At 40.5% G+C, this 24,621-nt stretch overlaps 1 protein-coding gene across 2 annotated transcripts in view; it reads right to left on the reverse strand.

Moving 5' to 3' along the window:
- Positions 1 to 24,621, reverse strand: part of TLN2 (talin 2) — a 237,705-nt gene that overhangs the window by 120,355 nt on the left and 92,729 nt on the right. For both annotated transcript variants that reach the window (XM_083183520.1, XM_083183519.1), the window contains exons 3-12: positions 23,825 to 23,990; positions 22,226 to 22,323; positions 20,695 to 20,824; positions 20,210 to 20,362; positions 19,882 to 20,024; positions 19,650 to 19,777; positions 18,413 to 18,476; positions 15,226 to 15,330; positions 7,447 to 7,602; positions 6,065 to 6,166 (exon numbers count right to left, since the gene is read on the reverse strand). In XM_083183520.1, the coding sequence (XP_083039646.1) occupies positions 6,065 to 6,166; positions 7,447 to 7,602; positions 15,226 to 15,330; positions 18,413 to 18,476; positions 19,650 to 19,777; positions 19,882 to 20,024; positions 20,210 to 20,362; positions 20,695 to 20,824; positions 22,226 to 22,323; positions 23,825 to 23,960 (1,215 nt within the window). In that variant the 5' untranslated portion in view covers positions 23,961 to 23,990. The remainder of the gene's footprint in view (positions 1 to 6,064; positions 6,167 to 7,446; positions 7,603 to 15,225; positions 15,331 to 18,412; positions 18,477 to 19,649; positions 19,778 to 19,881; positions 20,025 to 20,209; positions 20,363 to 20,694; positions 20,825 to 22,225; positions 22,324 to 23,824; positions 23,991 to 24,621) is intronic.

Genomic DNA, 24,621 nt, shown 5'->3' on the forward strand with positions numbered 1-24,621 from the left:
CCTTGTTGAATGGGCTCTCAGTCCCTGCGGTATCTCTTGCCCTTTGACTTCATAGGCCTTTTGAATACAACTTTGATCCACCTCACAATCGTATCCTTGGTGGCTCTTTGTCCTGTCGTACTTCCTTCAGTAAGTATGAACAAGTTTTTCGCCTTATGGCACGCTTCTGATCTTTGCAAGTATATTTTCAATGCTCTAACCAAATCAAGTTTGTTTAGCTTCTCTTCCTTCGCAATACTCGGCTTTGCGCATAGAGCAGGAAAAATAATCTCCCGGTTGATATGGAAATCAGAAACCATCTTGGGCAAAAAGAGCGGGTTGGTTTGTAGTACTACTTTATCGTCAAAAAAATTCATATATGGTTCCTCCGCCCATAGCGCCTGTATTCTGATATTCTTCTCGCCGACGTAATTGCGACTACTAATTGCTACACTTTCCAAGACAGGATTTTCATCAGTATCTCTTGTAAAGGCTCAAACGGGGACTCAGAGCGAATAGGACCAGGTTAAGATCTCATAGCATCAAATGTTGGCGGAACCTAGGTCTGATTTTACCTGTTGCCTGGATAAATCTTCTTATGTATTTATTGTTAGCTATGTCCACATCCATCATAGCTCCTAATGCTGCAATTTGAACTTTTAGAGAACTAGTAGCCAGGCCCCTTTCCAAGCCTGATTGCAAAAACGCCAGTATTGATTAAATATTCTGTAGAGGGCTAGAATTCTCTTCATACCATATCCCGAATTTATTCCAAACCTTATAATAAGTGTTAGATGTAGACTGTTTCCTAGCTTTCAAAAGCCTTGCTATGACTGCATCTGAGAAGCCCTTACTTCTTAATGATTTGGATTCAGCAACCACGCCTTCAAATGCCATGACGGTGGTTGCGCTTTACTTACTTGGCCCTGTGGCAACAGGTCTATCCTGTCCAGCAACTTTACTGGCCCGTCCTCTGCCAATTGTATCAACTTCGTGAACCAGGCCCTGCATGGCCAGAAAGGAAGTACCGCTATTACCCGTGCTTGTTCCCTCTGTATTTTCCTCAAAATCCTGGGAATCACTGGGAAAGGCGGAAACATATAGGCCAGTTCCATGTCCCATCTGGCCATCAGCGCATCTGTCTAAGCGGCTTGCGGGTCCCTGAATCTTGAATAAAACACGAGCACTTGCCTGTGGACTGCTGTTGCCATAAGGTCTACCTGAGGCCGACCCCATTTCTTTAGCAGAGACAGAAACACCTTGTTTAGTTGCCATTCCCCTGGCCAACACATAATTCTGCTTAAATGGCCTGCTAGAAGATTTTCTTTTCCTGCTAGGTAGACCGTTAATATGCTTTCCACTCTTGGTTCCACCCACCTGAGCAATTCCGCCACTTCCTTCATCATTGCCATACTTCTGGTCCCCACTTGACGGTTGATGTATGACACTACCGACTGGTTGTCGGTTCTGACTATCAATTCCTTGTTCGTTAGCCTGTGCTGGAAGTATCGGCATGCCAACACTACAGCCCGCATAGTCTCTCAGATTTGAGTGCTTCCTGCTCCAATAATCCGACCATTCTACTTGAACCTTATCTGGCTCGCATACCGCTCCCCAGCTGGAACTGCTGGCGTCGGTTGTGATGGTCACCTGACTGATAGGTGCTGACGATCTGCCTTCTCTTAGCCTGTCGCTGTCCTGCCACCACTGCAGGTCTCTTTTTGCCAACCTTGACAATATGATCCTTTGAGATAGGAAACAATTCTGCAGCTTCCTTGAGTGGAACCTGGCCCATGGAAACATCTCCAGGGCGGCTGCCATAAGACACAGCATCTCCATGCATTGCCCTGCCGGCACTAACATCTTTCTGTCCATCAAGGCTGCTTTCTCCAACACTTTTTGCCTTCTCTCTGTGTCAGCGCTACTCTCATCTTGTGAGAGTCTATGACTGCTCCGAGATACTTTATGGTCTTGGTCGGCTTTAGCTGACTCTTCTTGTGGTTGACCAACCAGCCATGACGTTTCAGACACTCCATCGCAAATTCTGTGTGTTGTTTTGCTTTTGACTCTGTGTCCTCCACAATCAAAAGTCGAGATAAGGCCATATTGCCAGTCACTCTCGTCTCAGTTTCGCGATTATTACTACCAAAATTTTTGAGAATGTTCTGGGGGACGAGCAGAGACCACAGGGGAGTGCTACAAACGGATAATCTATCCCGCCTATTGATCTTAGGAACTTTTGATTATCCCTATAGATTGTAATCTTGCAGCAGGGCCCTCCTACCTCCAAGTCTCTCTGTTGTTACCCAGTTTGTCTTATCACTGTCTACTATTGTAAAGCGCAACAGAATCTGCTGCGCTATATAAGAAACTGTAAATAAATAAATAAATTACCTATAAAAATAGGTACGTGTAGGTATTAGTCCTTTAAATCTATTGAGGTCATGAATGCGTCCTTGCTGATGTCAGGCAAGATTGATTTTATCGATTCCATTTTGAAGGGTTTCACCTCAATGAACCTGTTCAGCCTTCTGAGGTCTAGAATTGTACGAAACCCTCCTGACTCCTTTTTTACTATGAAGAATCTTGAATACCAACCTGTCCCTCTTTGGTTTCCTTGCACCCTTACTACTACTCCTCTTTGTCTCTCCACCAGACTGGATAGCAGAGCACACTTTCTTCTATGTTGCTGGGGACTTGTGATTCTGTAAAAAAAGTCCCCGGTCTTTTTAAAAATTCTATCTGTAACCGGAATGTATCACCTATAACACCCATCTGTCTTTAGTAGTTTCTTCCTAGGCACGGTAATACTGCAACAACCTGGCCCCTACACAGACTAATCTGGCATCATTGGTGCTCTCTTTTTGAGGGGAATCTTCCTTCTCTGCCCCTTTGGGACCGAAAATTCCCCCTTGACCAAGAACATCTCCTATATCCTCTTCCAGGTCTAAAAGCTCTGGCCTCCTTAAAGTCCTGAACTTGATACCTGAAAGGCCTTGACGATAAAGCTCTTTTTGTTGGTTTCTCCTGGGGCAGCCACACAGATTTTCCACCTGATATCTTAGATATAATATCATCCAGCTGTTTGCCAAATAGGTAACTTCCCTGGAAGGGCAAAGACATGAGTTTATTTTTAGACTGTATATCCACCACCCACGGCTTCAGCCATAGGGCCCTCCTTACTACAGCTGCTGAAGCCGTAGATCTGGCCACCAGCTTTACTGCATCCACCGATGCCTCGCATAGAAACTCTACCGCTAGCTGTATGTCCTGTATTGATTTGATCAGATCCGACCTGCATATACCATCCAACATGTCCCCTTCCAACTGCTGGCACCAGCTCCTGAGCACCCTGGATGTCACCGCCATGGCTGCTGCTGGTTTTAGTGCCGCCCCCCTGACCAGGTGTTGTTTCCTAAGGCCCAGTTCCATACGCCTCTCCATGGGGTCCTTGAACACATTTGCTTCCTCGAGTGGTAATGTCGTCTTTCTAGATATGCGTGCTATCCTTTTTTCTTTTTATCTTGGAACAGGAGATCCTGTAAATGAAGATCCTCCTGCTTATCTTAAATTTTTAAAGATCTATGTATTAAATACAGCAAATTCTCCACCATTACTGGATTACAGTCTGTGTCCGATTTGTCCTGCATTGGATCATCTGGGTCCACCTCTTGGTACCCCATTGATGGCCCCTCAGCTGGATCCGCCTGCGAGTCATCAGAATCAGACATTACTGCATGTCTTTTCCTTGCAGCCAGTTTGACCAAATCCTCCTTGGTCACAAAAGTATCTGCCAAAGCAGACTTTAACATCTCCACCAGCCCTGTAATTTGACTAGGAGGCAGTTGCTGGGGAACTTTGCACGCTTCACAAACATTTCCTGTGTAACCTTCAGTAAGCTTTTTGTCACACATAGAGCATTTTGACACTTGAATCCTCCTGTGCTTGGCCTTACTTGCCTCAGACCTAATACACATACACAAAAGATACTAAGTACCGCAAAAAACACTAGTCCTTAATATCTGCTCCACAGGCTTACCCCGACTTTTTGGCACTATGCCACTTATCCTCCTCCATGGTATCGGCGGGCGCTATCCACAAAAGTTATATAGACTTGTCCTGCCTACAATACAGCATTCTATTACATTTTACATCATGAGCCATGGAAGCCATAAAGAACACCCAAAATCCAACTAAGTTGGTCCTACCAGCCACCTGAGTCCGGCCGAGTCAGCGTGCGCTCTGTTGCTTCTGCTGCTCTCCTCTTCTCCTGGCCGCCGCATCACAGGCACTTCCGCCTTTACGCTGACGATAGGAGGCGTCACTGACTTGCGCCTGGAGACGCTGCACCCGCCAATTACGTTGTCTCCTTTCCCTGCAGATGAACAGAGTCCAGGCTGCCGCACGCGTGCCACGCCGCCGCTCAGCCATCCTGATGGCATCCGGCACCTGGGCTGAAGGTGGGGGGCACCTCCCCATCCCCGCCTGACACCAGGTATCTCGGCGGGGTAATTTTACAACACTTCACAGGGTAAGCCTCCATACTGCCCACTTTAGGAAAGGAAAAAAAAAGACACTGAGCTAAGGAGGATGTGGCTTATATGGACGAGAGGAGGTCTTTTTTTCCTTTCCCAAAGTACTGCCCAAATGGGGAGGAACCCAGTGATTGGCTGCCATGGGGAGGTAGAGGAAAATGTTATTTAGCTAACCAGGTCCCCTTCTTCTATTGCTCCTTAGTCCAGTTCAGACGCTCACATGCCCCTTTCAGGCGCTTTTTTCTATTGGACAGTGGTCAGCATGGGTACACTGAATGGCCTGTAGCTATGCAACCTCTTACATAGCAAGCGCTGATTAAGTGTGTGTTCGGACCTGTATCATAGCCTTAACGATCAGCAATTTAGGATACAGTAGCTTTCAGGTAAGCCAATCACCATTTCACCTGTTGGCCTTCCTTGGACCACTTTTGGTAGGTACTAACCACGGCATACCAAGAATACTCCACTAGACCTGCTATTTAGGAGATGGCCATCACACTTTTCAGATTCTAACGCTTGCTTATTTTTCGACTTCCAATACATCAACTTCAAGAACGGACTGCTCACTTGTTGCCTAATATATCCCACTACTTTACAGAAATCCTTGTAAGGAGATCATCACCTCTCAGTGGTTATAAAGTTACGTTTGATGGGTGTATATAAAATGTAGAACTTGGATGAATGTACTGCCAGGAAGAAATTTCAGACAGCTGATATGAAGACATATTATTCATATTCAAATCTACACACTGAGCAACAGAATTCTCTACTGTACCCTATTATACAAACATCTGATTTTTCTGCCGCAACAATGATTATTTCCTCCAGGTCTCAATGCTTATTAAGCCCCAAACTCTGTTCTTATAATTCATTCCAAAAGGGACAAAATGCTGGGTCCCTGGAATTAACTCTTAATTTATGAATGCCGTAACCTGTGGGGAAACACTGTTCTTTTCAATTACTAGTCCAACACAGGGGGCGGCAGCCATAAATGAAGAGAGAAATTCCAAAGAGAGCATTTTTTATCCTGAAATGGGTCAGTAGGGAAGTATGGGAACAGAACAATTATGCTATAGCATATTTCAGCATGACATCATTGGAACGGTTTTTACACAAACAAAGAAAAAACCCCAGAGACAGTAAGTTCCAATCATGTGGTAACTAGGGAATCAATATAAGAATTATTTAAAAATGGTATTATTAAAACTCAACAGAATTCTTTATTTTAGCAAAATATTTTTAGAAATACCATGATACAATATATTATTCTTAAAAGACAGACACTTGTAAAAACACACTTTCCTAATGATTCTGTTTGTAAACATATTTCGATAAAATAAAAAAAATCTGGTGATTACGGATATTCTATTTAAAATGGGAGTGTGAGATTTTACAACATTTCTACTACTGAGTACTAGTACTCCACAGTATAGGAACACTCTATCCATTGTTGCTTTTACTGACTATTAACACACAAGATGTCCCTGATCACACAATTAATAGCATGTGCTGTTTACTAACATTATTAGTTACAATAAAAGTGGCTTTACCTTCTTAAGGATGATGTCAATGTATCCAGCTATGAGCTGGGAAATCTGTTCTCCTTCTGTGGTTTGCACAGAATAATAACTCTCCTGATACTCTCCAAAATCCTGATAGGTAAAAGAGAAACTAGGCTTCACACATGGCATACAACTGGAGACACGTAAAAGATGATATGAATAAGAAAACTAGCAGATTAAAACTTCCCCCAGTATGTTCCATGATCTGGGACAAATAGTTATAGGGAGATGTTACATAAGTGTAAGGAACCGTGGCGATAGTTGATGGAAAGCGATGGACACATTGAACAGTGGACAATCTAGCCCAGTAATGGAGAACCTTGGCACTCCAGCTGTTTAACTACACAACCCAGCATGCCCTGCAACAGTTTTTGTATTTGGTCATGCTAAAACTGTTGCAGAGCATGCTGGGGTGTGTAGTTCAACTACAGCTGGAGTGCCAACTATCTAAAGACTTCTTCAATTGCTTGACACACAGAACTGGTAAAAGTGCACACTGTAATCTGATGAAATAAAGTACTATGGATAAGCGCACATTTTACTAAAGAGATAAATCCATGTCTACACTGTTATTTCTGGAAACCTACCTTCAGCAATGCCAAAAGCATTAATCAGATGCAAAATAAAAATAAAAATGCAAAGCTGTGGAGGGGAGTACATGACCCATTCTCTACCATTAATGTCACCAATGATGGCACTGGCCCACCATATAGCATCTTTAATCTCTGCTGCTTATTTTATGCAAAGCAGTGTGCACAAATATAAAGCCTACAAGTGTTTATTATCCTACATTAAGGAACAACCCTTGTCTGAAAATCTGCACATAATGTTCACCATCCAGTGTGACCAGTCCATTCTCCCACTGACGTTCTCTTTCTCCTGACTCATCTGGACCTTCAATCTTTGGGATACCGGCATTATTCCTAATCGTTCCAGTTTAAAAGTAGAATAACATGCCAAATAGGGAGACTTGAGCCCTTGAAATTATAGGGCAACCTAGGACAATTGCTGTTCCAGAGGTACTGGAGTTGCTAGCCCAAAGGTAGACAACTCCAGTCCTCGAGAGCAACCACCAGTTCATGTTTTACAGCTCACCTCGCAGGTACACAGGTGCACTCTTTACTGACTGACATTTTAAAAGATCCACAGGTGGAGCTAATTACTTCAATTGTGATTCTGTGAGGAGACATGGAAAACCTTAACTGTTGGTAGCTCTCGAGGACTGGAGTTGGCTACCCCTGAACTAGCCCATTTTACTAATTTTTTTGGTCCATGGATCCCTACTACCAGTAACTGGTATTAATGTCAACATTTAATAAGAAAGACCAAGTAATACATGTCACAAGTATCATGGGTAGAGGTGTATATACCAGAGTAAAGCTTTTTGGAGAGGCAGCCCAGCGTTTAACTGTTGTCAGAGGCCATTCTTGGACAACATCCTTTGTTTTCTCATCAACCCTCATTACCGAATCCTTAGTGATGCCAAGGAGACGTGGTACAAGTTTGTTCTTACCCTTCATTTTCTCCTGTAATGTCAGAGGGGGAGAAACTATTTAACAACAACAAATCAAAATGTACAGTAGGGGAGCTGGGTTAAATATTTGTTTAATCACACATTTGATACAATATATTAACAAATATAATCACAGAATAGCGTGTGCTTGGTTAACAGAAAGAGCCAAACCCTATTCATTTACCACACTCGATTACCGATACCTTGCTGCAAAACCGTGATCTAGATACCTCCAGAACATCAGTGAAATGCTACTTTATAATCCTATGGCTAGCAAGTGGCCTTAAGCAACGAGGAACCAGGTCCTGGGATCTAAATAATAATTATCGCTCAATAGAAGCTGCAGTGGGCAAACCAAGGTTTCAGGGCTGCATTATACAGATTTGCTGAATCGTGATTTGTGAGGTCAGCGGAAAATGCAGACAGAAAATGTGCAGTGAGCTGACCGGAGGGAAAGTGTCTAGGTTAAACAATCAAATCTTAACGAGGATGATAATTAGGTAAGAAAGCACCGGAGGAGATGAAAGATGGGAGAAAGAAGAAAAGGCATGAGACGGAAAGAATGTGCTGTGAAATCTGATTTAGTACCTTCGTAACTACAATCAAACACATTTACTGTAAGAAATACAGTCTCTGCTTTCACATGTAGCTATAGAAAACATTATAAAACCAACATATACTGTATAGTAATAGCAAAATAATAGTATGAAGAGAACAGTAGCAACACTGTACTAGGGGGGAGTATATGTATATAGTATATGCACACACAAATTATAAATATAAATATATATATATACAGTATATATATATATATAGTATGAAGAGAACAGTAGCAACACTGTACTAGGGGGGAGTATATGTATATAGTATATGCACACACAAATTATAATATATATATATATATATATATATATATATATATATATATATATATATATATATATATATATATATACACACAGGTCGAGTATCCCGTATCCGAATATCCGTTATCCGAATTATTCCGAAATACGGACATTCCAGAAAGTAAAAAATTTTTTTTTTTTTGCTAAAAACTCACTGGGGACATTTGTAACAGCATCACTGGAGACATGATATGTAACTGGCACTATATATGTGCAAGACAATGATTGCTTGGCATTCAAATTCAATATCTGAGATAGTACACAAATTTTGTTTCATGTTTTGAAACCTTGTTTTTTGAACAAATAAAATATATTTGTGTGTATTTTATGTGGTAATAAAATATATTTGTGTGTATATTATGTGTTTATACAGCATAAATGCAAGATACTTCAAAATACATCATTGAAATATTAAAATATTCCGAAATACGGAATAATCCGTTATCCAAAATTCTCCTGGTCCCGAGCATTATGGATACGGGATACTCAACCTGTATATATAAGAATGGGATACCCCTTCAATGCGCTAATGACTATATGTTACGGCAGCAACTCAATTTGTCCTCCCTGTTAGTGGAGGAAAGAAAGAGAAATGGAGAAAAATGGAAAAAGAGTGCGCCACTGATAAATACCACCACAACCACTGTAATAATTTACAGAGTCATAAAATTTAGTACATTTTAATACAAAATCACATAAAAACAATTGGTAAAAGATTTTGTCTTGCAATTCATCAATTTCATATGACGGAAGTGTCTTGTTAGATTTCACATAAGACAGAAAACACCCAACGCGTTTCGTCTACAAGTGACTTCCTCAGGGGTAACAGTTCAATATGCAGATCTTTTAGCACTGGATGCGCAATTAGCGTATACCAGTGTCCTATCGATATTACAAGTACGGGGATCCCCAGTGGATCCTATTGGAATGTGCACAATAAGCAGTATCCAAATGGAATCAAAATTTTCTAAAAAAAAAATCAGGTAATCCGGCAGGAACAAGAGCAGGCAAAATTTTCCCAGACGCCTTTAGTGTAGTGAGCAGGATACCAGTCTGTCATCCACTGCCGATATATATATATATATATATATATATATATATATATATATATATATATATATATATATATATATATAGCTTGAGTAAATCACGGCACTCCAAGGAATTTTCAAAGGAATATATTTGAAGAAAAACACACCAACGTTTCGGAGCGGTTATGCCACTTTGTCAAGGTGAAAAACCTTGACAAAGGGGCATAACAGCTCCGAAACGTTGGTGTGTTTTTCTTCAAATATATTCCTTTGAAAATTCCTTGGAGTGCCGTGATTTACTCAAAAGCTGCACATTTGTCCTCAAGGGCACCGGGGTACCGTGACCACCGTCAGGAGAGTGCCAGGCCGCCATCCCCCATATATATATATATATATATATATATATATATATATATATATATATATATATATACACACACACACACACACACATACACACCTGTATTAAGGTAGTCATCTTTAGTAGGTGCTGAATATTTGTTTATGTTTGTGCTTTTTTACCATGGTAGTTTTACCAATATAAGTAAGTATAAGTTTTACCAATATAAGTGCAAGGCAGAGAAATACAAATGTGTTTTCCTCAAGAAATCTATGCATACTAATAACTATACGTACACAATACTGCTTTATAATGGTGTACTATTAAGGTTAGACTTTAAGATTACATGATTAGTGCACATTAATAAACTTTACATCATTTACTTTGAAATACTCTCTCAATGTTATAGAACAAAATACTAGATGGCTAATGTTCATATGCATGAATTGGAAATACCTGTAAAGGTGGAAATACCTGTAAAGGTGCCCATACACGGTGCGATGATCGCACCCGTTATGGGCTGGATCGCATCACAATGCATGCAATGCGATCAGAAGGCAGTACAAAAAGTATGGGCACCTTTAGAAGTTGTCCTTCTCATGTGATCAATTTCAAACAATTATCAAAGGCTCCTCTCAGCGGGTCAATGACTACAAGACAATTAAGTTCAGTGTTTATTTTTCTATTTTTCTTAAGCTATCTTCTCAGGGGATCCTCTTAAAAGATTCAATTGATGTGCATATTAAATAAATACTGTTCATTTGTGTCTAATAAAAAATTTCTGATTTAAAAGGATACACATTTTTAATTTTATACTAAATACTGTATACAGTATTTTCAATGTCCATACAGAACATTGAAATACTGTGACAAACTCTACCCTGCTGGAGTACTCAGTACATTAATAACCCCTTTTACACCACTGCTTATTAAAAGAGTTAACATGGGTCATTACTAGTGTGAAAGCTGTCTCACAGATGCTTATGTTCCTGGAAAAAGTGCAAATAGAGCCAACACATCAATAGTCTTATGCCCAGGCACTAAAACACCTAATGGATGCACTTCACTAAAGTTAGCAGGTCATATCTAGGTCTTCCAAACTATAATCACTTCAACATGTGCTCTTGCCACCTCTCAACTGACTCACTGACCCAAGCCAAAATATAAGATAAGCCTAAAGAAGACCCCTGAATTGTGTCTGTTACTCATCCCAAAAATAAAAGGCGGCAGCCCGCTAAATGTTCTGAATACTAAAAGGTGCACATACTGTACACAGGACTGATTTGGCGTGTTTTCACCTGATTCTAAATATTGCGGACGTTGGATCAGGCAAAAAGAGGCCAAACTGGACCTGTGTTAACATCCGATCTGCAGTCCCATGTGCATCAGAATGGAGACGGAGACCATATGTGCTGCACGTATGATCTTTGACTTGGCCCCGTTCCCTGCAGTAGGGAACAGGGATCGCATTTGATATGCAGAAGGCCCACGGGCGGGTCAAGGGGATTGGATACCAAGACACTGCTCAGAGAAGTTGGAGCGGTGTATAGCCACCTTAAGAGTTTGATGAAAGGCTTTAATGAATTCCTCTCCTCCCTGAATTTTATTGCAATCCTTGTATAGCATGGCATATCTTCAGGATTATAACCTCTAGCAACCTCATCTTCCTTCTGGGCAGGAATGGCAGGAGTCTGATACCTCCAAGGTTTCATCATGGTGGCACAATCCATGATTATTTTAAGCAAGATTTAACATTATCCAGACTTTACATTGACCTTGCTATGCATTGTGCTCAAGCCAACTTCTCTGGCACTGCAGAAAAGAGGAAAATTCCCTGCTCAACCACCTGGGAAATGCTGCAACCCATGTAAGCTTTGCAATAGTCTAATCCAAGAAACTTCACCAGACAGCCTCTGATGACTCATATGATACTACAAACGTCAGGTGTGGACACTAGCCCTTAAATGTCTTGTATATGGAGCTAAACCCTTACTATGCAGTAGGTAATTTGGAGTGACACTTACGATATAGAAAAAAAAACATTACGGATGTCTGTTCTGAAGGCTTAAACTAGGATGTATGGTCACCTTCTGACCTATATGACTGTATGATCAGGTATGTAAGGAAAGAAAAAAAAAATGGATGACAGTTGCCGTACACAAACCCAAGAAAATTTACAACTGAAAAAACACAGGCCAGAGAAAAGCAACAAAGGACCAGACTGTACCATACAGCTGCCATGCAGATAGAGCTAGTAGAAGTGGTGAAAGTTCTGCTGCTGTAGGTTTTGGTGTGCTTGCTTCAGTGAGGGAAGCCAGCAAGGAAGATGTGCTGTTACAGAATGGTGCCCAGTGGCCCGACACTAAGAGGATGGCTACAATAAATGCCACCCTCTCAGTTTCACTGTGCCTAGTGAGGTACTACCTTGATTGGCAAAAGTAACACAGAATACTGCAGCGGTTTGTACCTAAAGAGTAACCTATAGCGAAACTTGAAAAATAAATATGCTCAGTTGTGAGATATTCATATGTCAGATCATTCCCCTCTGAAATAGCACTACATTTAATTAGCCATAAATCCAAATCAAGGATTAAAGGCAAAGGCTCAAGAGTCAATGTAGCGGATCTCCATAGCGCAGATGAACCAGAAAAAGGTATACTACACACTCCTAATAAGTGAGAATCTCATACATCACAAATATATATTTTACTTTGTTCAATATTCTATTACTGATGTTTGCTGGATTTATTACAAGTTTGTTACATTTTTGGTTACAATCCTATACCTCCTCAAGTTTGTCAGTTCTCTAATTATAATAATGTATTCATTTATATTAGGGTTATAATATAAATCACTTCTCTAATTATATGAGAGCATCAGTTATGTGTTTTCTACATACGGACTGAGAGCTGTACCTTGGCGGCAATTAGGGAAAACTAAAATTTTACATGTTATACGGATTACTTATTGTATTAGACCCACTATATGTAATTTCCATAGCTCCTCTCCAATACGAACCTTCTAGCCTCTGTTCTCAATTGATAGATCATCCTACTCTTTCATATTTAACATTGCTATCATGTAGCACAAATCTGTACATGTCACCTTGAGGAGATTAGAGGGGAGTTCAGTTTCAGGATGCGGGCTGTGGCTACAGCTCCTGTCCTTTCTTCTGTTGGTTAGGTAAATTCGAAAATGAAGTCGTTAGAAGCAATGCATCTTTCTCAGCTGATGCACAGATATTTTACACCTACTTTTTCTTACCTTCTTTTGCAAGACAGACACTATCTATCTATCGATCTAGATATTCATACTTCAACACACACACACACACACACACACACACACACACACACACAGTCCGGTCCATAAATATTGGGACATGGACACCAATCTCATATTTTGGACTCTATACACCACAACAATGGATTTGAAATGAAACAAACAATATGTACTTTAACCAGACTTTCATTTGAGGGTATTTACATCCAAATCAAGTGAAAGGTGTAGGAATTACAATGGAATGGAATTACAATGGTTTTCTATATGGTTTTCTATATGTGTCTCCCACTTTTTAATGATCCGAAAGTAATGGGACAAACTAAACATTTCTAAATCAAACTTTCACAATACTTTGTTGCAAATCCTTTGCAGTCATTTACAGCCTGAAGTCTGGAACATAGACATCACCAGGCGCTGAGTTTCATCCCTGGTGATGCTCTGTCAGGCCTCTGCTGCAAATGTCTTCAGTTCCTGCTTGTTCTTGGGGCATTTTCCCTTCAGTTTTGTCTTTATCAAGTGAATTGCATGCTCAATCGGATTCAGGTCAGGTGATTGACTTGGCCATTGCATAACATTCCATTTATTTGCCTTAATGAACTCTGGTTGCTTTTGCAGTGTGCTTTGGGTCATTGTCTGCACTGTGAAGGGCCATCCAATGAGTTCTGAATCAAATGTGGGTGTGGTATAAGATCCCGACGGTCAGTATACCGACATCGGAATCACAGCTGCCAGTATTCCGACAAGGGGGATGAGTGCAAAAGAGCCCTTTGTAGGCTTGCTGCAATTGCCACAGGTTCTTTTCTTCCTCTATGGGGGTCGGGCCACAAAAAATATACAAGCATTTACAAAAAATACTAGACAAGTACTAAAAACACTTCTAAGCCTTCCCTGTCCTTACTTTATTTAAAGCCGGAGTGCTCTTTTTAGGTGGATATGGTAGTTCAGTAATGGGGGCAGTAATTGGTTTGCAGGTATAGGTTATGGGAGACTGCAAATTTCAGACTGCAGTATTAGATCAGCAATGGGATCCAGTGTTTAGTTTCTAATTTCAGGTCAGTAATGTGGGGCAGTACTTAGTTTGTAATTTCAGAAAAATAATGGGTCAGTGTTGATCAGTGTTTTGTAGTTCAGTATTTCCATAGCAGTGCTGCTGTAACAACAGTCATCACTGCCCTATTTAACAGGCCTGACCAGGGTCTCAAAAAACAAGAAAAGTGGCGCCAAACAATTAAAAATTAATAAATTTTAATATTATAAAATTACATATAAGAATTATAGTATAACAAGTAAAAACAAGTATGCAAAACAATATGTTGTGGGTGAAGGTGAAGGGTGAGGATGTATGCTACTGGGAGACAGGATGACAAGAAAAGACAGTTTCTGGGAGAGGGGGAGATGATGTTTGGGTCAATAAAATGTCAGCAAAAAGTAAAAGATCAGTAAGAAAGCAAAAATATAATCTCCAAATCATAGCCAATATTCACCCTGTTCCAGCTATATATAAATAAGATAACCAAGCACATATTTATATCACCCTTTATGTATATGTGGGACTGCACACTTTTGCTAATGACAGCCGCAGAACTTCTCACTCTCTAAGCTTGATGCAGCAGGAATGGAGATCTCACTATAGCCTGCTGATGCAAGAATTTCAGAGTTTCTGATTATAGTGCCGCTAACAGTAAGCCCCTTCATTGAGGTAAGCCCTACTAGTTACACCACTGGCGGCAGGTCCTACTTCCTGTAAGCTCTATTAAACTGAAACAGTGCAGCAGTGCTGCTACTGATCTCCATTAAGCAAGAAGAGTGCCAGAATTGCTGTGTATTTCTTCTGCATCACACATGTATAATAATATCATTTCTCATCTTCTATTTAAAATGTGTTAAGTATGGTAGGTACAAACAGTAGCTAATCCTGAAACGAATCATGAACTCCCAGATTGCAAAGACACCACCACAGGAGTTCGTAAAACAGACATCTGGTGATTGTAGGGTGGGTGGATTTTATTATGCATAGTGACTATATACATGAATATCAATATTCACTAAAGAAAAACAGATCTATATTGAGAACTTACCTTAACCAAAAAGAAAGAGACTCCATAAGTCCGTAAAGACCGTGCAAGCTTCACATATTTCACCTTGGCTTCAATTTCTGTCATTTCTCCACAGTTCTTATGATCCTGGTGACCGGAAAGTCAGACATTACAGAATGATACAAATGCCTGGCCCTGTCTTATAAAAAAACAAACTCATTGCCGCTATTATGTACAGACGCGCATATATATATATATATTTATATATCACCCCATTCGCGCCAAACCACCTCTCTTGGTGCACCAGGTCCCATGACACTCTACCTGCGTCAGACATCATGCTTCTTTTTTTCCAGAGAAAATGCCTATTAATGGCACTGCAATGCGACCAGGATGCACCAGAAGATTATATTGATTAATTTGATGTATGACACTTGTTTATCTGTGATTTTGTATACAAAATGCTAAGATGCAGCTGATTTTTCTATGCCAAGTGCCATTGTGCTTCAAAAACTAACTCAGCCGTGCACAGATATACACAAATATGGCTACATATTAAATGCATATGCTATTCCCACACTAGAGTACAGGACTTTACCCGTTCTGCACCCCTTCAGTGGAATGCACTCCCTCGCTCCATTAGACTCCCCCCGACCTTGCAAAGCTTCAAACGGGCACTGAAAACTCACCTATTCATCAAAGTGTACCCTTCCACTGCATAAACTAGTCCTGCATAAACTAGCTGGTTCTCGGATCCCTCTTCTTCACATTCCTTCTGAAGAAACGCCGTCTATTTGCGGCGGAGAAACGCGTCAAGGATATATTTGGGCAACTACTACCCTGGCTCTCACCCGTTATACCCTTCTATCACCCTGAGAGACCGCACAGAAGTGCCCACCGCCTCCTGCACACAGCCGCACATTGCTGTAATAACAAGCGCCTGCAGATTCCGGAGCCGGACACGGAGGACCTGTTCACCAACTACAGGTCAGTGAGGCTTGCTCCCCCCGCAGTACCATCAGCGGAGGCTCGCATAACATAGCTAGAGCCTGAGCGGGTTGAAGCGAGCCCACTTATAATAACTTCCTCCTAGGCTACTGCAGGGATTGTGCCAATTTATGTCAAAGGAGATACTGCCGACAAAACGTATAATAGTCTCTTGGGTGACTGAAGATTTAACCACTAACCAAATAAATAGTGGATCCTGTTACTTTTATTTTCCAAAAGGGAACTGAAGGACTATTATTCCTTTCATCAATTTAACTTCTCATACCCTGATGTACACAGGGATTTGTTTCACTGACTTTAAAAAAAAGAAAGGTCTGGTTCTGATACATCAATTTTAGGTATCTAAGAGCAGGGTATAATCGCTGTATATTGTGTCACTGTTAATTGTTATGAGATTTTTGCTAATTTACTTCTGTTTTTCTTAGATTTATATTAGGCATATTAATTATGTACGTCTATTGTTTTAAATATTTTAGGTAATAAATTTGAATACTTTTTTCAGATGTGTGGCACTCTCTTGTATTTTGATATAAAAAAGCACATTTGTGCATAAATCTAATCTCTATAGATTATTCATTATCTTTATTGGCAATTTCCAGAATTGCCTCTGGGAGCAGCCAGAGTTTATATATTTTGCTTAAATCAACATATGCCAGTGTATATACATATACACACGGATTAGTGGAGCAATTGCATAACCATCGCGTCTGATTGTTTTCTTTCTATATTTCTCCGACCCCTTGCCTGTTTACATCCTGCTATCTAGCCACCACCCACTTGCTTAAACCTCTTGTAGTCTCCCCTTCCTACTAGACTGTAAACTTCTCCGAGCAGGGCCCTCTTCCCTCCTGTTGTCAAAGCCCTCTTCTCTTCACATTTCACTCACAGCTCTCCTATACTCAAACACTCAGGGCAGTATTCAATGAGAAATCTCACCATGTGCAGCGAATCCTGTTTAGGATTCGCTGCACACTCGATGTGTTCCGGAGGGCTGGCTGCCACTCGCTCTCTCCGTATTCAATGTTGGAGGCCTTGCGGCGAATCTTAACCCCTGCAGCGGAAGAGATTCCTCGGCAGGGAGCCGTGGGACAGTGGCAGGCAGGGAGATTGAAGTCTCCCTGCCTGCCCAAGAACGTATGTGGGGGGGAGGCGGGCTCCCCAGGACCCAGGCAGCACAAGCTGCCCCCCCCCCAGATCCAGCAGGGGATCGGGTATATTCACATATGTAATGATCGGGTGCAGTGAATATATGAATATCTAATGAGCGGCTCGGTTCCCGGCCCACTGCTGGCAGCTCTGTGTAAAAAAAAAAAATATATATATATATATTTTTTTTTAATTAAAATATATATTCATGTGCTATAAGTACATGAATAAAAATGGCATGCCACTCAGAATAAAAATCCTGATTTTTTTACACCAAAATTTAACAAAAAACCTTTTATTTAAAAAGTTCACATTCCACTTCTCCATGAAAAGATGGAGAATTGCTACACAGAGAGACACGGCGAAAATCACTCAGAAAGACGGCGAGAAGTGCACATTGAATAGGGTTGCTCACTTTTTGAGAGCAAAAGTCTCCATCCAACGCGAGAAAAGCAGACTCGCCATAAAACATGGCAAATTTTTCTCATTGAATACTGCCCTCAGTGACCATCTTCGTCCGCATACTCCTCTCCATCATTGGCCTGAAGCCTCTTACAGTATGTTGATTGAGTCCTCACTACTTATAATTAAGCTGTAATGTGTATTGAACTGTGGCGCTCTTTATTTTTACTCTATTTTTGTTATTTATTCAATGTTATGCCAAGTTTTGTCTCCCTGCACTGATCCGTTGTACGGCGATGCGAAACACTTGTGGCGCCTTATAAATAAAATTACAATAATTATAATAATAATACATCTGCTGATGCGCCCTGGTCATATCGCACTGCAACTCAGACACAGTTTAACCAAGTATCCTATTGTGCATGACGTATTGATCCTAGATATAGGGGGATGAATCTGTACAGAGGTTATGTGCAACAATGAAGTCTTTTCTAAGACCCTCATGGTACATCTGATAAACTACTATGTGGGCACTAACAAAAATAAGGATGAAAGACTTATTAATGATGACAAATATCCTAGCAGAGCAATCCTCAACCTCCAGAAAAGTTCTGTTCTATAAAAAGATGCTAAATAAAGCATGTCTACATATAGTGCAAATATCATCCTTTACCTGGAATAATTTTTTCTCTGCTCCTCTTTGTTTCATATATTCTTTCGGAAGAAACTCTTTCAGACTAAAAGAAAATCCAAAACTAAATTATCAACCTGGTAGTTAAAAAAATTTACAGTAAATAAAATTATAAATAAAAATGACCTATGGCCAAACAATCTGACGTTATTAAAAAGATTGCCATTAACTGATGGCAGCAACGAAAAGGTACAACCACTAAGTAGCCAGAGCTACTTTGAAAACTACATAATATAGACTTACAGAGCCAAGTACTTACCACATGCTTTTGTAGGAGATTCAGCTGTTATTGCTGGTACAGTGCAAGGTGCCAGCACTAGGGCCAATTAACTTTATACAGGGTAGAAAACAGTAAAGGGAAGATGTATTGATATCCAGTAAATAAGGATATTCAGTTGTGTTAGACTGTCACTGGTGCTAGGGATTGCCATTGTTTATGTGGAATGTGTTTAAAACTATGATAAATATAGCAGACTGTTTAAACCAAAAGGACAGTGTCAGCAGATCATACTAAAGATGCTGCATCACAAGTGGTGCCAGCCTAAGGAAGCCAGATTTCTGTTTCCTACATTCAGTCAGCACAAGTTCTACAAACAGGTAAGGAATAGGAGGCAACAAGTCTAGGTTGCATGCACAACTGAACTTATTGATGCATAAAAACCAATATGATGGGCGCAAACCTAGTTTATCCTTCCTACCAAGCTATTAATTTAACAAACATGACTTGGGAACCTAGTGAAGGAAGCTGCAACTAGAAGACTTAATTGTGAAAAAGGAACACTGCTGTCTTCCTAGAACAGAACATTGTTAGAACACTGTTCTACAGAGCAAGAGAGAAAGAATAAATCTGATACTGGGTCACTTCCACTTACAAGAATCTGCATGAAATCAGTATAACTATGCCCCCTTAGTAAATTTATTCAGTTATGGGGTAAACAAAACTTTACAGCCTGTTAGGGATAAGAGTTTATTTAAAAGGTAATAGAAACTTATTGTCATGAACAAAAACCTTTCACAATCCGATAACAGAACAGCTATAGTGTTCCACAGATGCATGCTGGTACTTGAAATGGCAGACATTCCCCTATAACGTTTAAAAAAATCGGCAAGTGACATGAAAAAGGAAATGTTGCTCTGTCATTTCAATCAAAAATCTAGCATTTTGGGTCTAACATTTTTAAGGGGTTACAAAACAAAAAAAAGTTCTCAATTTACTTACTCTAGGAATCCAGGTTTATGTTTGACTTCCACATGAGGTCCAAACTGAATCTGAGTTTGAATTCCTCCAAACTCACAGGCCTTGTCAAAAGACACAGGGTGAGAACCATTCAAAATGTCATCACGAGCCTAAAACAGACATCAAACTTAGTCCTCACGCAGTCTCCCCAAGACCCATATTTCGAAATAGGACAAACAAGTGTGGAATTACACAATGTGCATCAACTAATTACCTGAACATAGAGCAAGTTGAGCTGAACAGGATCCCTAGAATCCACATTCTGATCTGAATAGAAGAATTTTCTGCGGAGAAGCAAGGTCTCATTTTCATCTACTCCCTGTTCTCGAAACGTGCGACTGTGATCGAGCCAATTCACTGAATATCATGAAGTGAAATCAGTTAGGGCATATTACAGAAAATGTTGAATTTATTTTGCGTGTTGCAGACATAAAGAAAACCATGTTCAAAGCATATGGTGGATATCGGATTATAAAGACATTTGCATTTACATCATTTGTGCTGACATTCCTATGAATGCCTTCACTCCTTTGCTCACTCACACTCATCCTCTGTGTGAAGTTTCGCTTTCAGTTTCTCCATCTTTTTCTCATCTCGGAGGAGAGTTCTATCCTTTTTTAATGTTCCTGTAGGTTCTTCTTTCTTCTCTTCAGCGGTCTCACGGATCAGAGAATACTCCTCATAATTTGTTATACCTGAGAAACAAAAAATCTCAATATTCTAATCTTTCCCCAAAACATCTATCCTACAACAATTTATCTTATTCCATCTGAAAACTGTAATGGGGCCTACACACGGGGTGATTTCAAGGCATTTTCTAAGCAATCTCACTAGAGGGGCCATAGCGATGCAGTGCTCTGCACGTCGCTATTGCCCGACGATTAATATCCTGCATGTTGGATAAATCTAGTTAATCGCCGGCAGGGCCAGTGTTCTCACCGGAGAACACTGACCCTGACAGATTGCTCAGCACTGGTGTAGGCCCCATAAGATTCACAGAGCGAATGACAAAGCAAAGCAGTCTCACCTATCCTACTGCAGATGGTCACTAGAAGTTCCCCCACTGTCTTGGAGTCATCCACCATTATCATTTTTGCTGCCCCATCTAACATTCGAATCTTCTGGGGTCGCTGTTTCTTTTTGTATTCCAAGACATCCTGATTGAAGCGGAAAACAGTGTTAGATGGGCATGATAAGTCATGCAGAAGGCAGGGTTATCTCAATAAAAAAACAGAGCATTGGCCAGGAGGATATTAACTGAAAAGAAATTACTTTGAAAAGTTGAATAGAAACTAAAGCTGTGTACACACGGGGGCGAATTCAGCGCCTATCGCTGGCAATATGGTCGCTGAGCGACCATATTGCCAGTGATTTCATGTGCTGTGGGAGATAAATCGCCGGAAGCGCACACCCGCTGCCAGCCCTGCATGGTCGCAGAAGAATGCTCCTCCGATTATGGCTAAAAATCGCTGGTCGCTGGTGCACCAGCGACTTCTTGGCAAAATGAGATAGAGAAAGAATGAGACAGAAAAGCTTTTAATTTTCAGCCAAAATCGCTGGTCGCTGAGGAAAACAGTAAACAGAGCAATATATTGCTGATCGATTTTGAACCAAAGTCGCACCGTGTGTACACAGCTGAAGTTATAACAACAAGAACTTTGAGCACCTATAATATACTGTAGATTAAGGTTTGACCAGCAAAATATGTCGAATTATTTGACTACATGTATTTGGGGAATATGTGACCTAAATTACAGAAAAGAGGGTTATAGATCTGTCTCATTAAAAAAAAGCCATACAAAAGTCATTATTCTTATCCTTTATTTGAGGACTGGCCAACCCGTGGCTCATCTCAGTATGCCCTACCAAAATATTGGCATTAGCTAATAGCAAAACTGTGGCAGGTGATACTGGGACTTTTAGTTTTGCAACAGCTGAAGAGCCACTGCTTAGCAGGCCTGCTTTAGTTGTAAGGCCCCACAAGGGTTCCACAGTGCCTTACGAAGTACAAAATAAAGAAGTTAAATAAAGAAAACTATGTCTTACAATACAAAAAAATGCAGTAGTTAGCTTATAAAAATTGCTGCATTAACGGTCATAACACTCAAATAAGCAGAAGAGCAAGAGCCACGAAAGGTATGGAGCAAATTCTATAAATGTGAAAGAAGCAGCATGAGGGAGGAGTGCATTACCCATAAGAACTTACATTCTAAAGGGGAGGGGCAGAGAGACAGGGATGACCCAGATGGCATAGACTGTTAGGAAGGTGCAAGGATCAGTGGGTTAGGATAAGAGCTGGATGACAAGAGATGGGTACAGACAGTATTAATCATTTCATTTTGGGACACAGTGGTTCCTGCATCATTTCTCAAGAGCTAACTTGTAGTCAGCCAATACCTATGCATTTACACAAAAAATAATGCACTAATTTGAGTGACTACAATCAGCATGGCCCATTGTTGGAGTATTTGCTAATCACACTCTATGCCACTGGAGTTTTCCATATCAATGTGCTTAAACTGATTAAGTCATAAATTGAATGAAGAATTGGCCTATACCCCATTTCTCAGCATGTAATAATCCAGGGTCCTGCCAGCCTCCAGCCAGATTCCTTTCCTTGGATCTTCATCTGATAAGAACAGTCCAAAGTCGAATGCTGTAGGCAAAAGGAAGAGGTCAAGTCACACAGAGTGCTCTGGGGTCTATGCCCAGAATTTAAATGCAGTATAACACAGCACTGTTTTCTTGAACAAGAAGCTCCATTGTGCAAAAAAATAGACTGCATCAACAATGGGAACATATGAAAAACAGAGTTATAGAGAGAGAAAAAGTTCTGGAACATTTTTTATGCAAAAGTACAATAGGTATAGAAATGTAGGGCGAGATGTAATAGGGTGCGATTTTTTAGACTGCCTAAAAATCCCACCACGTCGCACATGTCAAAAATGTGATTTCTTCCCCACTGAAATTTGCACATGTAATAAGGTGCAAATTGTTAAATTCAGAATTCACTTGCGATTTCTATTAACTTAAATGTGTGACTTTTCAGACATGTGCGTTTTTAGTAACAAGAATGTGCGGATTTTGTTCTAATAACAAAAAAAACAATTGGCCAGCCCCCAGCATGACCAGCCGGGGCTCATTGAGCCGATTCTGGTTTCCACAATAATTGGGGGGGGTCACCTTGTATTTAAGAAACCAGTACCGGGCTTTTGGAATGATTCCATTTCCAAAAATATGGGGGATAGAAAAACTGGGGACCCTCCGTATTCTGGAATCAGCATCAGGCTCCGAAAGCAAACAGTGTCATGACACAGCCTGGGGATCTCTTCACCTGATTGGATGTAGATGGAGACGGCAACATCCAATCAAGTCACTAGGTTTTCCCTGTCAGCAGTGGCGAAGAACAGCCTGTGATAGTACACTTTAAATAATCTTTTATTTATTTATTTAAAATAAGCTTTTATTTCATTTTTCTTTTCTTTTGGGGGGGGGGGGGGGCAATTTAACACCTTGGATATACTCTACCAGTCATTTTATGGATTTTTTAGCAATTTTTTTTGGTAATGTTTAAGGATAAATTTGAAAGATCGCACCCTATTGCATTTGCGATTTTTTTGGTCATGACACGCTACTACATGTGCGAATTTCAGAAAGTGTGCGAATTCAGCGCTTTTAGACACCCCCCCCCCCAAAATAACTTGCACATATATAGATCGCACCCTATTACATTTCACCCATAGACTATATTTTAGGCAGATGAAACCACACATAAGACTGCACAAAAATAGATATTTTATCAACGATTATATCCACAGAGTGGATACTTCTGTAACGCTGTAATGCCATATAACATGACATGGTGCTGTTCTCACCGATAAACAAACATTATCCTAGACCAGAAAGCGTGCAATGCCAATGCTGACAATATATTGTAGTGGTATTGTAGTGGTCACAATTCATTTAAAGATACAGAGCAGGCACTGCAGAAACTGACACATTTGCTAACGGCAAAGCAAAAAGCCAGGCCCAGGTTTAACATGAGATTATACACACAATATGTCTAATGGATTATATTACTATTTTATAATCAGCTTTAGGACAATGCAACACCACTACGGCTATCTGACATTATGCTGCAAAATGGGTAAAAATACCTTGGCCAGTCTGTGCCTCGGGGACCCTCTCCCGGATGATCCGGCAGGCATCATAGACCGCGGTGGACGGTTCAAATTGCATGGTCTTCACCACATTGCACTGCCGGATGCAGATCTTCAGCGACAGGGCAACCATGGTGACTGCTAACTGGACAAACCCTGCACACTGAATGCAACAGAACATATATATTATTATTAGGAATCTGTTAGAATATGTACAATTAAGAATTTATATTATTTTCCAAAACCGTGAAATGTAAACCGTGCATTTTTGTATAAAAAATATACAACCTGGAACTGCTATTATACACATAAGGAAACAGAAACGGTAGAAGAATGAACATTTCATCCATATCAGCAGTTCTTCTGAACACTGTGTTACAGTAGCTAACTGGAGGTCTGCTGTGACAGTAGAACTGATCCTACTAAGCAGATAGGGAAACAAGAGAGTGACTGAGAGGAAGATGGTGGGAGGAGAAGAAAGGAGATATGGGGGATGTACGAAGAGAAACAGAAAGAAACACCGGAGACATGAAGCTGAAAGGGAATGAGAGAATAAAAGTAAAAAGAGAAATGGTGAATATGTAAAAAGGAAGATTAGTGCACTATACAAGATAAATAGGAGGCAGCTCATTGCAGATGGAGTGAGGGAAATATTACTACAGAAAGGAGGACATATTTAACATGTTCAATGCTTGTGTGAGGACATCCTCTGCAATATGGTAACGAGCAGCATGATCTGTCTGTGACCTCATGATGAGAGCAGGGTGTAATTAAAGTTCAAATTCACAATACTC

Source organism: Crinia signifera, chromosome 4 (genome assembly GCF_055691185.1).
Source record: "Crinia signifera chromosome 4, ASM5569118v1, whole genome shotgun sequence".
Taxonomy (NCBI): Eukaryota; Metazoa; Chordata; class Amphibia; order Anura; family Myobatrachidae; genus Crinia; species Crinia signifera.